Source organism: Cynoglossus semilaevis, chromosome 8, assembly GCF_000523025.1.
Source record: "Cynoglossus semilaevis isolate Cse_v1.0 chromosome 8, Cse_v1.0, whole genome shotgun sequence".
In the NCBI taxonomy this organism is placed as follows: domain Eukaryota; kingdom Metazoa; phylum Chordata; class Actinopteri; order Pleuronectiformes; family Cynoglossidae; genus Cynoglossus; species Cynoglossus semilaevis.
In genome coordinates this window covers 12038808-12052253 of record NC_024314.1, presented here as the reverse complement: position 1 = coordinate 12052253, position 13446 = coordinate 12038808, and the positions used below count along the sequence as shown (strand labels likewise).

The following is a 13446-nucleotide window of genomic DNA, read 5'->3' as shown; positions in this document are numbered from 1 at the left end:
CACAGGCTGATGTATGGGTGTGCGCGTCCATCAACAACACACATGCACACACACCCATGCACGCACGGCCTCGTGCCGACTCCTCTGACATAATTAGAAACATTTGGGATCATTTGCAAAGGGAACACGAGCTCTGATGGGATCCAGATGCACTACTGGGTATTTCACTGAATACAGGAACCCTTATTTACGAGAGGCCATTACTGGCTCCTCACACACACTGGGGAGATGTGTGTGTGTGTGTGTCTGTGTGTGTTGCGGTTTTGTCCAGATTCTAAATGAGTGTTTGGATGTGTACATCGTCCATATTCAGGTCAGACTCAGTTTAATGGCTTTTGTTTTTATGAGAAAAAGAGTAGAAAACACTTTACCACACAGACACACGCAGGTTAAACACCACGCTGTGTACTATGGAAAATGCATTTACTTTTATGGTACTTTTTAACATTTGTGTCTGTCGGTAGTAGGATGTCTCTGTTAAACGGAGCTTTTGGCCCATGTTAAACATGGAATATCACATTTGACAGATATTTAAATTATTTTTTTATTTTTTATTTTAGGGACTGATGAATACAACCAGGCTAGGTTTATCTTGTTTTTTGTGTTTATTTTTTTACTTTGGTTTTGTTTTTGGAGAGACATGGCTCACATTGAGCCATTTCTCCACCTGTGTTTTTGAAGTATTTTATTTTTTGGATACATTTATCTTGTGTACCTGTAACTTATCATTTTTGTGTTTTACTTTTTTTTTAGCTTCGAGTTAGTTCATCAGAAGACAACTTCTGACTTTATTTAGACTTGCATGTTTTAATAGAACTTATAACAAAACTTTTTTGGAGACTTGAGAAATTGAGAAAACATAGAAATTGAATTCTTAGTTTTTTATGAATACCACTGAATGTTCCTTTTTTTAACTCAGGGTTATTTTTATTTTTGTGTCTATATTTTACAACTGTCTCCTTTTCTTCTGTCGAATTCTTCTTTTTTCCTGTAAAAGAAACAAAAGATCACGCAGTTATGATTTACGTGGCAAAGGAGTACTTGTACTTTGGTGCCCTCTTGTGGCCTACTTATTTAACAAATACAATTTAAGTTTGCTGGAAGCCCCGAGGAACATAATGGGGATTCTGAGTGGTGATTTAAATGGTCAGGTTTACAGTAAGCAGAAATAAGTTGGCAGTCAGGTAAGTCGAGGTGAACCTGAGGTGAAATCTGTGAACTTTATTTCTGTCTCAACTCATAAATGTGGAAAGTTCATGTAATTCACCGTAATGAACCAGGGGACAGCGGTGATTTTTGAAATTGCAGCCGTAATCTGTAATAACGGCAGAGCTGAGCCAGCTTCACATAACTTTTTATGTTTTCCATGGACAGAAAAAGGTCAGAACTCCTGAGTGAATGTGGAACAGAGCAGTTCTGTCTATTAAAACCTACAAAGATTTGGTTTCAGGTTTCGCCTCCTAACTTCCTGCAAATATTAAGACGCTGAACCATAACATTACATCAGACCCTTACGGCATTTTATTTTAAGAATAAAAAAATAAATAAAAGTGTTGGAAAATGTAAAATGACCGTTTAAAGTTCAACTTGTCACAGTTGGCTGTGGAACTCTGTAAAAACCTTGAGATTTATTTTTTCTCTTTTAGAGTCTGTGTAAGTTTGCAGAGGTTTATGGAAGTGAGAAGTGATGGTTTACACATTTGTTAATGTGTTTTGTTTTTGTAACTACTCACATTTCTATCTGTCAATGATCCACAGGTTGCATATGCTGCAGAACAAAGTGAGTCCAACCTGGTTCCCTTTCCTGTCAGATTCTTCACTGCGCCTGAAAAATGAGGCAAACTATTTGTTTAGCTCACTTTTATAATAATTGTTGGTACCTACTCTAAATGTAAGCCTGTAAAAATACTATTTTCTAGGCTTTGCTACTTTTTATGTATAAATATGTTTGTTGTGTGCATACATGTGTACACGTGTGCATCATTTTCTCACCCACGTTACTCTGTGCAGGATTATCAGACACAGACTGACTGTTTGGTAGTCTTGGTGTTGAGTGACTTGATCAGCTGCTGTTTCCTGGTCAGATGAGCCTGAGCAGCCAGGTTTCCTTCAGTTCATCACTGTGACATCACTCAGGTGCCTGGAAACTGATCCATGGACGGAAGAAGTCCTGAACAGAAACAACCCAATGAGGTGAGAACTGTAGGCGTGGGCAGGTGTGTGTCTGAGTGTTTGTTTATTACCAGGTGGAGGCCTAAAAAGAGTCAGTCGAACCTCAGGTGGTGAAGTTTTGAACAGTTTTAGCACCTTCTACAAAAGAGAGAAGAGAAAGAAATGACTCTTTCCAAAAGACGCTGCAGATTTAACACATGTATTTCATATATCCTCTGGTCACTAAAATACTCCTGGGCCAAGATACTAGATATGAGTATAGATGAGTTAGCTTAGCCTGAATGACACAAGTGGCTAATCAGGAGCTAGCAGATAGCATTTTTGGTCAGCTATTTTAAGGCCTGTGTATTAAATGTGTTGGTGCAAGATAAATTAGCTGAGATGTGATGGACTTGTAAATGTTGCCCAGTGACTGAGTCCACCACGTGACTCTGAGGAATGATGTAGATTTAAGAATAAAATATCTCATTTGTGTCTGTTCTGTCTTTTGGCCTCTAACCCATATACATTGGATCCACATCTACCCACAACTGTCAGAGCGGTGTGTAGTGACAGCTCACATACTGAGTAGGACAGCTCCTTCAGTGATTGGCCATTGAGGGCCAGCAGCACGTCTCCCTCCTGGATCCTGCCGCTCTGCTCAGCCGGCTGCCCTGGGAAAAGCTGCTTTATCCGTACCATGCTGCCAAACTCCCTGGTGGGGGGGTCCAGCTCGCACATAATGAAGCTGAAGCCCAGGCCTTTGGAGCTTTTGGTCAGCATCACCTCCTGGGTCTTGTCTAAAGATTTGGTGGTAGGAAGATTGATGCCAGACAGAAGCACAACGGGGAAATAAAGAGAAAGTATGAAATGGAATTACTTAAATACAATCACAGTTTTCTGATCAGGCATTTTTGATCATCACAAGTCAGACATTTGTTTCTTAATCTCCTGCACACATCATAAGAGGTGAAATGAACATAAATTATTGCTAAATGATTGGCAGACTTTGAACAGAGTTCTCCTAGAGTTTGTCAGTGAAGAAGGAGAGTTGTAGTACATTGGATAAAGGAGGTGGTTGGCAGGATCAGGCAGGCTACAGGGATAAGAAGATGTGGGTTAGGGTCAGTCAAGAAGATCAGGATGAAGAGGAGGAAGTGTGTAAAAGTTCACCTTGAAGCAGTCAGGCTAGCATGACCTCCGCTGCTCTGAGATCACAAGGCGGCTTAGAGTGACAGATCTGACTCTCACGAAACTGCACCCTTCACTGGATTACAGTGGCGCAGGGACGTATGCAATTACAAACACTACCTTTTATCCTGTGTTTTAAATAAATCCCTCTGTGGTGATTGTTGTGAGTCTGAGTGACCCTTTATTATAATTATTCCAGTATTTGTATTTTTGAACACTGCATATTTTTAATATTAATACTTTTGGAACAGTCAGGAGTTGATATGATTATTTTGTATGGCTAATAATGTTTTTTAATTTAATAATTTTAAGTGTTTAATTGTTTGTATGCAGGTTCCACTGAGGTGACTCTAACTGAGGTTCCCTACCATCCGTGACGAAGCTGTAGTCCCTGGGCAGCTCCCTGCTGGAGATCGGAGGAGTGCTGGTGGAGGAGCAGCTCTTGAGTCTCGGTCGACTGGACCCTGGACTCAGGCTCTGATTGGAGACGCTGCTGTTGGTGTCTGCACTCAGGGAAACCCTGGGCAGGTTCATTTGATCCCTCTCCACGACCATGGTGACCACCTGGAAGAAGAGGATGTGACATCAGCCGCTGACAGTGATGCAGTGTGAGAAGGAGTCTGTGAAGGATTTACCTCCGAAGTTTTACTCAAACAATCCACAGCCTGTTGGTAGGAGAAGCCCTGGAAGTTAACTCCGTCCACCTCCAACAGTCTGTCACCTGGAACACAAATGTAAACATTCAGGTGCAAGGTGTATACCTTTACTATGTCCACACACTGTCAAAGACTTTCAGGTATTTAAAGATGGAAGTTTAAACAGGAAGAAAAGAATGTGCCCTCAAGTGGTGGGGTTTTTTTCAGGTATTTAAAAACGAGTCATGACTATATATAAGAGTATACATTTAAATGAGGTTTGTGGGGCTGCCCCTTGAAGCTGTCACTGGTGGGGTCGTCTCTCTCTCCTACTATGTCCAGTGGCCAAGAAGTGAGACGTAGCCTTTAGTGGCTGCATGACCCACCTGAGGTTTGTGGCCCAGAAGTTTTCTTTAAAAGTTATTTTATGTTGCTGAAAATAATGTTGTGGTTCACTGCATTTTCTTCAAGTATTTGAAAAAGAGAAGGACTTAAGAAAGGGAAGCAGGTAGTGAAGGTGAATCTGGTGCAGGTGGTTTTGATTTCAATTCCTGTTTGTTTGTTTTTTTAAGTAATGAAAACTGCAGCCCACTGGCTCAGTCAAATTTTCTTTAACCTTTTTATACTGAGGTCACCTGGTAGTGTGAGAAATCTACTTCTACAGTCTTCCAGAACATGTCACTGTGTTCTCAGTAGGTGAAAAGGTGTTCTCAGATTTTGTTTTTGTGGTTAGCGTACCTAGAAAACATGCTAGTTAGTTTCACATTTATGGTGTTTATGAATCTGTTGTGCATTTTGACCACAAATTAGGAGACGGGAACAGGGTCCCATATTATAGAGTAAATGAAAATCAGAGGTGTACGGCACATGTGGCTGTTCTCCCGGAGTGAACGGACATTGACTGTGATTCACTGTTATCAGCATCAGTATTTCAGTATTGATCTGGACGTTGAGCTGTTATACCTGTGTGTAATCGTCCATCTCTCTCAGCAGCTCCTCCTGGAACAAGTCTTTTGATGAAGATTGCTCCATTAAGAAGGTTTGTGTCGACACCGCCCTGAGAATCAGTCAAAGATGAACTTTACTAAAAATGTTTCCATTTCTGGTTTAACTCAAGGGACTATTAGCAGAAATACTTGTTTGTTTGTTTTTTAACAAATGACATCAAATCATTTTAAAACCAAACTAACACAACATCTCTGTGATTCAACATAGACTCACAGAGATACTGATGCCCAGACTTCCTGTGATCTTCCTGAGCTCCACGCTGATCTCCTCTGACCTGCCACAGTTTAAGGAGGAGGACATGGAGCAGCCATCCTGAAACAACAGAGGTCAGCCGCTGTCAGCCTTCTTTTTTAATATTTGAAAAAAGGTAAAGATCATATTTTAAATAGTTTCCTATTTGTCTTGTTTTCGAAAGTATGTACTCCCCCTTTCTGGGAAGACGTTTGTCTTTGGTTAGGATAGCAAAACAAAATCCACTTCCTTTTTGAGTTGTCCTGGTGGGGAAATGTCTAATAACATTCCATTACCATCCATTCATTTTCATCCTCTTATCCGTTACCAGGTCGCAGGGGCAGCTGAATGACCGCCACCCAAATCACACTACACCGTACCAACCCCCCCGAACCTTCCTGCAGGTGGTGAGTCCACTGGAAGGTACCAACCGCCCTAACTGGGATTCAGGGATTCCACACCAATGACAGAGACGTTGCCTCTGGTCCAAAGCGCCACGATAACATTCGTTTGGAGAAAATAAAATAAGGCTAGGATGAACAGTTTCTAATCACTGTTGATTTTACCTGTGGTCCTAGGACTCGTAGATCACATGGCACATGCAGTCTGTTGGTGGTCTTCGGTGTCATGGTGAGCGACACGCTCTCATCCAGGCTGTTGTTGTCTGACCGGCCATCTGCCATCAACACCGACTGGGATTCACAGTTTCTCAGCAGAGGTGAGGGCACGCTGTTTGGACTGGATCGAACTGCAGCCGAAAAAAGTAGGAAAAGATATTTTCTTTAGAGAGTAAGCTGAAATATGAGAAGCATGTGCAAATTTTAGACTACTAATCAGTTTAAAAAAATCAAACTGGTGTTTCTAGTAGCTTTGATTATTTTTATTATTTAATTAGCTAAATGAATGGTGCAAACCATAGTCCCTGACAGATGCATATTTAGTAATGAAATGTTTAAATAAACGTTCTGTTCAGATGTAAACATTACCATAGTATAGATTTGTGTAGCCAAGACATTTTTATTTCTCACTTTTTCGTTCATGGAATTTTATTCATGAAGAAGAAGTGAGAGAGAGAGTTATAGCAATACAAAAAGATAATAACATGCCATTATAAATATAAAAAAAACACTCAGCCCTTGATAACAGGACGTGCACATGCTAAAATGCTACCATTATAAATATAAAAAAAACACTCAGGACGTGCACATGCTAAAATGCTCACATTGAGACAAAGAATAATACACACAGGTCAAATATGTTTAAACAACATTGATTCAGAGCAGGTGCATCAGAGGACTAGGTTCAATCGCCAGTTTATTGTCCATGACAACAAAGAGAGGACGAGGGTCACAGCCAGAGTGTCCCCACACGCATGCACTCACTCACATACCTTTTGACTGTGAGATAATGAGCTGCACCTCCTCGGGGGTGCTCTGCATGACCTCTGCCGCCTCGCTATAGGTGACCCCCTCCAGGCTGACATGGTTCAGAGAGATCAGTCGGCCACCTGAGTGCAAAGGTCACAGTGAAATGTGATGGTGTCCAGTAACAGAGGAAAAGAAAAGACCTTAGACCAGAACTTCTCAGCCTTTGTGTGACCCCAGAGTTGTCCGTGAGACAGCCCACGTGGATTTGTACTTCCATGATTCAAAGTCGTGCACCATTTTGGCAAAGCTTAAGTTTTCAGTTTGAAGCAAAATCACTGATGCTGTTATCTACCTGGCTGAATGCGTCCATCTTTATCAGCTGGTCCACCTGGGACAATGGAGGCAATGAAGATGCCCAGGTCATAGCACCCAACAGCATCCTCTCCCACTATCACTATACCTGATGGGCACAAACCACAATGAGGACAAAGGGCAAGCCCAGAGACAAATCGATGGCCTGTGATCAGGGCCAGCTTACCGAGGCCAAGCTTTGGGTCTTTCTTTAAAGTCAAACATATGACTTCTCTTTCTGTTGACTGCCTCACTTTAGTCAGAATTTCTGTGAAACATAACATAAATATTTTAGCAAACATCAACGTTTATACACTTTACAGGTTGAAATATCCAGTGTGGGTATGAAGGGAACATCCACCAAAGACGCCGCCTTTGAGATAAATGTTCAGAAATGGCTGCTGATCTTTTCTGTAAATTTGTTTGTTTGCTAAGATTTCAAATTCTGGATCCGGACATGTTTACTTGAACTTCATCTTGCACGCCCTTTTGGCTCTTGTGTTCCTCCGTTGCCTTCTAATCCAGCAATCTTAAACAGACAGCTCTCCTTTATGGTTTGCCAATGTTGGGACTGAGCTTTACTGTAAGTGCTCTCTGAGCATTCCATATCCCTCAGAGCAGTAAGAGAAGATGTCATGGTCCTGCTGTACCTCTTACTGGTGGAGAACCAGAGGGCGCCTGAGATCCACTCCTTTGAGAAAGAGCTGGAGACCGCATTCCTGTGCTGCCGCATCGACTGCCAGAGAAGATACTGTCGGAAGAACACACTTTTACCACTGATGCTATTTCTGTTTACCTTTCAGGTCTTTTTGACTCTATTAACCTGTGATCATTGAGGCTGTGTGGTTTAACACGGGACTCCATCCTGGCAACCAGATCATTACACATCTTTGTCAAAGGCTCGTTCTGAGGCGTGGTCAGACCGCTTTCATCCTGTGGTGTCTCTGAACATGAGTAGGATTTGAGCTGAGCACGACATGCTGCTGCATACTGCACCATATTTGAATCTGGGGTCAAAGCAAAAGACCGATCACGGAGTTACTTGGATGAACCTTAGCATCGGTTGACTTTCATGTCTGGGTAAATAAGAAAGAGTCACCTGAGGTAAGGCTGTGGCTGAGCTGCCGAGAATTCATCTCATTGTTGAATTTATGTTGGGCTGAACAAAGATCACACAAATACTTGGCTACCTTGGAACTCTCTGTGACAAAAGTGTGCTTCTTCTTGCTGCCACGGGTCTCTACTACAAACTTTCGCCTCTGGAAGAGCAAATAAAAAAAATAATTTAGGTTTTGAATTTTGTTTCCATAATCTCCTAAAATGACAAGAATAATTGTCACAGCTTTACTCACATTTGAGGAGATAGTCGCAGTCTCACGCCAGTAAAAATTCTGACTGGTGGACCTGCAGCCACCTTTAACCTCGTACACCATGACTCCTTTGGCACAAACTCCCAGGATTATCTCTCCTTCTGCTGACTTTTTTTCACGTGTCACACGATGGAAGAAGACACCGTATTCAGGCAACTGTTGACACACCTGATAGAGTATTCAGGCAACTGTTGACACACCTGAAAGATTTTTTAAAAAGTGCCAACTTTACGTCATGCGATGCTCTGGTTTTAAGCATAATACAAATAAATGAATAATTAACTTTTAATTCAACTTTGATTCCGATTGCTCTACCTTGAGGAACTCCAGTTCACATTCATCAGGGACCAGCTGTGTGTTGTTGGAGTGGAGTCTGAGCAACTCCTCCTGAATGTAAGGCAAGGCACGTTTCTCCATCACACTCTTGGGGACATACTGGTCAGGACGGTAGTAGTTTCTAGAATATACCTAAACACAGGAAATCAAAATGTTTCAATCGTGAAGTTTTGGTGATTCCAATTTTTGTAAATCTAGGTTTCCTAATTGGTAATAAATGGTCGGTGTACGGACCATTTACACCTCCCTAACTGACCAACTAACCTCAGGCATGCAATCTCCATATTCTGTCTGCAGGGCAAGACCTCCCAGGTACAGAGCTGTCTCTTCATGGCAGGACAGCCTGCCCTCCAGGAGGTCTCTCCTGAGCTGAAGGTAGTACTGGTGACGGGTTTGACTGTGCCTGGTGACAAATATTTCATAAGATTTGACCAAAGACAAAGTCATATAATCACTGTGGGGAATGTTTGGCTTTGGGGAAATGAATGCACTTACAAAATAAGAGAAATGTCACTGACAAAGAATTTGACTCTGAAGAAAAGAACAAAGGTAGTTGAAGGCACTTTCTTCCAGCTCTCTGGTGCAACTTTGGAAATCTTGGAGTCGTTGTCCACAAAGAAAAACTCATTGTCTGACCAGAGGCAAAAAATAAATACATTTTAAAATAGCAGAAATATAGCAGGAACAACACTGATCCTGACTCATCTTGAATCCTCATCTTTACCATCAATGTAAGCAAGGCCAAAGTAGAAATGTTCTATCAGGTTGGAGTGAGCCACGATCATATCAAAGACGTCGCCTCCCCGGGATTTCACCTCACACTTTACCAGAATGCTCTGGCCGTTTGGCATCACCACGTTCAGCTCTCGCTGGGTGGTTGGAGATTTCCCCTTTTTTGACTGCAAATAGAAACATTTGGAGACGTTTGGAAGTTTGGACAAGGTTGAGATTATGTAGAAATAAAGGACAAAAAGTCAACTTATTGATTAGCAGACTTTAACTGTCCGGTTGGCAACAGACTAAAATGGACTGTTAAAAATAGGAGACAATATTTCCAAATATTTATGGAAATATTTAAAAGCTTTATACTCACCACGATTGATCCAGGCAACTCCAAGGCAACCTGTGGCTCATCTAACATTCTTATAAACTCAGGGCCCAATTCCTACGACATATGAGCAAAGCAAAGGCAGGGTGATATAACGTACTACTATATATATTGAACTGACAATGCATACTGTAAAGACTTGGCTCACCTTTACTTTCCTGTCATTCAGACTCGCTGTGGAATTAAACTGTGCCAGGGATCTCAAGTTGGTACTTCGATAACCATCCAAGTACGGACTGCAAGGACTTCGGTTCAGCTGCTGCCAGCTGCTGTAAGTCTCTCTGTTTCGTCCCCCAGAGGGAATCCTGGGAAAAATGAGTTTTCCCTCTTCAGTCCAAGATGAAAGTCAAAATCTGTCACTCATGAAACCAAAGCTTTCAACCAAAAGGTAACATACTTAAAGTTTAATGCAGGAGTCTTTGTAGTGTTTGTCTTCCCTGCACACACTCTTATTCCACACTGGTTTTGTCATTGGAGACAGTACTGATATTTTTTACTTATACTTGTTAAAATGAAGGGCTTTGGTTGGCACGCGAGCACTCACCCTGCAGCCTCAGATGTGTATGAAGAAATCTTTTTCTTTAGAGCCCATGTGGAGTTACTGAACGATCCCCCTGGAAAACAGATTGGTTTTCATTCTTATGCTCACATACTGACATGAAACTATAAATTTGCCTCTTGTTGAGCTGGGTAGCTAGGTATCTGATAGATGCAAACATTATGGGTATTCGGTATCTGATAGATGCAAACATTATGGGTACTGACAAATGAATAGCCACAAATTTGAATTATTTACCTTTTAACTTATTGAGTTAAATCATGTGCTATTGCAATTTGTGAATGTAGACAGGGGAAAAATCCAAGGATAAATGTAGATATAAAAATGAACATTTTCATAAATACCTATTTACTATATACTGTATGTGAAAATTACTTTGATATCGTGACATCTGTTGCAAGATTTAGAGCAGTTTGGTGTAGTCTGATTGACAATAAGGTCACGTCATTTTTTTTTTATCAAAAGACGGCTAGTTACCATGTAATCTATCCCTAATTACTTGACTGCGGTCTGCTAGTTTGGGTCCATTTTCAGCCAAGGAAACTTGATCGTCCTGCAAAGATAGCATTGTTCAAGTTGAATGAAAAACAAAAATAATAAAAAAAATGCAGCCAGCCCTCAGAATGGCAGTGTAAACTAACTGAGGTTCTGTAGACGTCTTCAACTAGCCGTTTGATGAGGTGTTCTGCAGGAGGCAGTGTAGCAGCTTTTTGGTGAACTTCACACGTCCCCAGCACCGTCAGTAGGTCAGTCCTTCTCATCACCGTGTCCTCACACATACTGAGTAACAGACCCTCTAGCTCTGCACTTAACTGGACCGGCTACAAAAAAGCATGTGGAACACATCAGGAGAGATGATGCACTGCAAGATACAAGTCTGAGCAAGAAGAGGAAAGAGAAAGAAAAGTACCTGATTGTGAGGCAGATGATAATCGATGCACCAGTAAAGAGTCATCCCCAGTGAATACACTACCATCTGAAGGAGAGCAGAACAGGTTTATTCTGATTATGTCAAAAAACAAATGTTTTAGTCTAATATTGCTGTCAACAGTTTCTTCAGGTTTTTACTAGTAGTGGAAACTTCTAGACTGACGTTGGCTTCTAGACGTGTTGTGATTAGAACACAACAGTAACCAGACCTTTTCAGCTTGAGTCCTGGTGGAGGATGCCGCAGCGTGCTGCACCTCAGGAGCTGTGAAGGAAGTCACATCTTCATGTTGTGCACAGCTCTTAAAGGCCAAACTTCCATTGGCTGACAGCAGCACTGAACCAGGACTCAGCACGTGGTACATGTTGCCTGAATCTGATAATAAAAATATAATGAAATACTGTCCCTAACACAGCAACAAGGTGAACAGGCAGGAAGATAAAGGAGAAAGAAGTTCTGATTACGTTTACTGGAGATGTCCAAAAGGGCCTCTGTTGTGGCGAACAGAAGGCACCAGACTTCGTCCTCATCTAGTGGTGAACCCCGGGCCTCCATCACCTCTGCCAGGGTCACGAATGTACCCATTCTGCCAGGGTAGGCATGCACACAAGAACATTATATCCGTGAGAAAAACACGAGGTCTGACTTGTGCTAGAATCTATCTGTGATACAGCAAACCTTTAAAGGTCAGAGGCCAGAGGGTCAGACAGACAAGCTTAGGGATTAGGTGGATGTGGATCTAATTGGAAACAAATCCTAAACTGCTAAAGGCTTTCATTTGATACATATACAGTGTAATGTATTAGCTTGCACAAATCGGGATTTAGTCTTCACAGTTACATCATTTGTCCTTATGTTGCCAAAATGTTTAATGTATGACAGCAAGGAGATGTAAACGTGCTATAGTTAAGCTAAGAACCTTGTAGCCACTGTCACTTGTGTCTTGGATGACAATGAGTTAATAACAAGTAGTACTTAAGAACTACAGCACAGTATGCAGAAACAGAACTTCGATTTTTGGATTGGATCTTACAAAACGGCTCTGAATTAACTGGTTAGCTCCATGCTCTTCATTTACTATCGCAGTGCTAATGCTGCTTTATTTATAACTGTTGTTCCAACACCTATTGTGCAGTGATTCAGACTGATGAATAGTATTAAATCCAAGAACAAACCAGACGCAGCTCTGCAAGTTGATAGCTGGCCAAATGAGACACATTTCTTAATCTGTTTATGTGTACTGTGATTTAATTCGAGCTGTTTAACCTCTGGTAATGTGTCTAAAGGTTAGCTACAGTACGATAATCTGTGCAAGGTATTATGCCAAAAAAAAACCAAAACAAACAAAACAAAGCTGTAGTATATTGCAATGACTGTAGTATATTGCAATGACTTACTACTCAAATGTAATGAGTGTAATTAGTATTTATTTCCAGTAAAGCAAATGTCACTGCTTTTAACTTGATATTCAGTGTAGTTTAGATTCAGAAAGTGTTTAATTCTTGAGGTTTGAATTAAAGATAGTTGAGTAAAATCCATTCTGCAATTATTTTCTAAAATGTAAAAATTAACCATTGTCTTTCTGGTTCCAAAGAAAAACTGGGTCATTACCACGTCTCAAATAAAGATTAGATTTTTTAAAAAGAACAAATGCAAGCAGTTGATAAATCAATGGAGTAAGAACTGAGGCCACATTTCTTGGCCTGGTAAAGACCCTGGTTTTGACACATTTATGGCCTACCTTATTTCATTCGGTATCTGTGGAGATTTTTCTTAGGTCCTTTCAGACATCTGCTACGCTAATCCTATGCACCCACTGCTGCCATTCCTCCCACATCACCCGTCTTCTGTCCATCATGGCAGTAATCGTCACACATGACAGATCAATTGTCTCTGTAGAAAAGACACATCAGCTCCATGGTAAAATTTCTCTGTATCTCCACCTAATGACGCGTTGTTTCTCTGTTTTCCGTCATTTTCAACTATTTTTAGATGAGTGACTTTAAGAACATAATTGGATTTGCAGGACAAGCTAATGGCAGATGGGGCAGCAAAGGACCAAGCCGTTGTAGGTGTTAATCTGCTATTTCAAACAAAGTGACACATTCAATTTCCCACTTTCTTTTAGTGTCTCATGTGGAAGTTGCTGTCTGATAATAATTGGACTCCTTAATACACATGGACTTTGTGACAAATGTTTATATTTCTGTC

General features: G+C 41.1%; 1 protein-coding gene across 1 annotated transcript; it reads right to left on the bottom strand.

Moving 5' to 3' along the window:
- Positions 1 to 2132: 2132 nt before the first annotated feature.
- frmpd2 (FERM and PDZ domain containing 2) lies at positions 2133 to 12544 on the bottom strand. Its single transcript, XM_025058107.1, has 26 exons — positions 11700 to 12544; positions 11447 to 11610; positions 11218 to 11283; positions 10949 to 11128; positions 10785 to 10860; positions 9897 to 10075; positions 9734 to 9805; positions 9365 to 9539; positions 9136 to 9271; positions 8905 to 9043; positions 8620 to 8772; positions 8287 to 8472; positions 8034 to 8193; positions 7731 to 7941; positions 7585 to 7685; positions 7122 to 7202; positions 6936 to 7043; positions 6607 to 6723; positions 5783 to 5964; positions 5199 to 5297; positions 4941 to 5034; positions 3978 to 4063; positions 3711 to 3906; positions 2737 to 2951; positions 2244 to 2310; positions 2133 to 2170 (listed from the first exon to the last, which is right to left on the bottom strand). The coding sequence occupies exons 1-26, from the start codon at positions 11818 to 11820 to the stop codon at positions 2133 to 2135; spliced, it is 3402 nt and encodes a 1133-aa protein (XP_024913875.1). The 5' UTR covers positions 11821 to 12544.
- Positions 12545 to 13446: the final 902 nt, after the last annotated feature.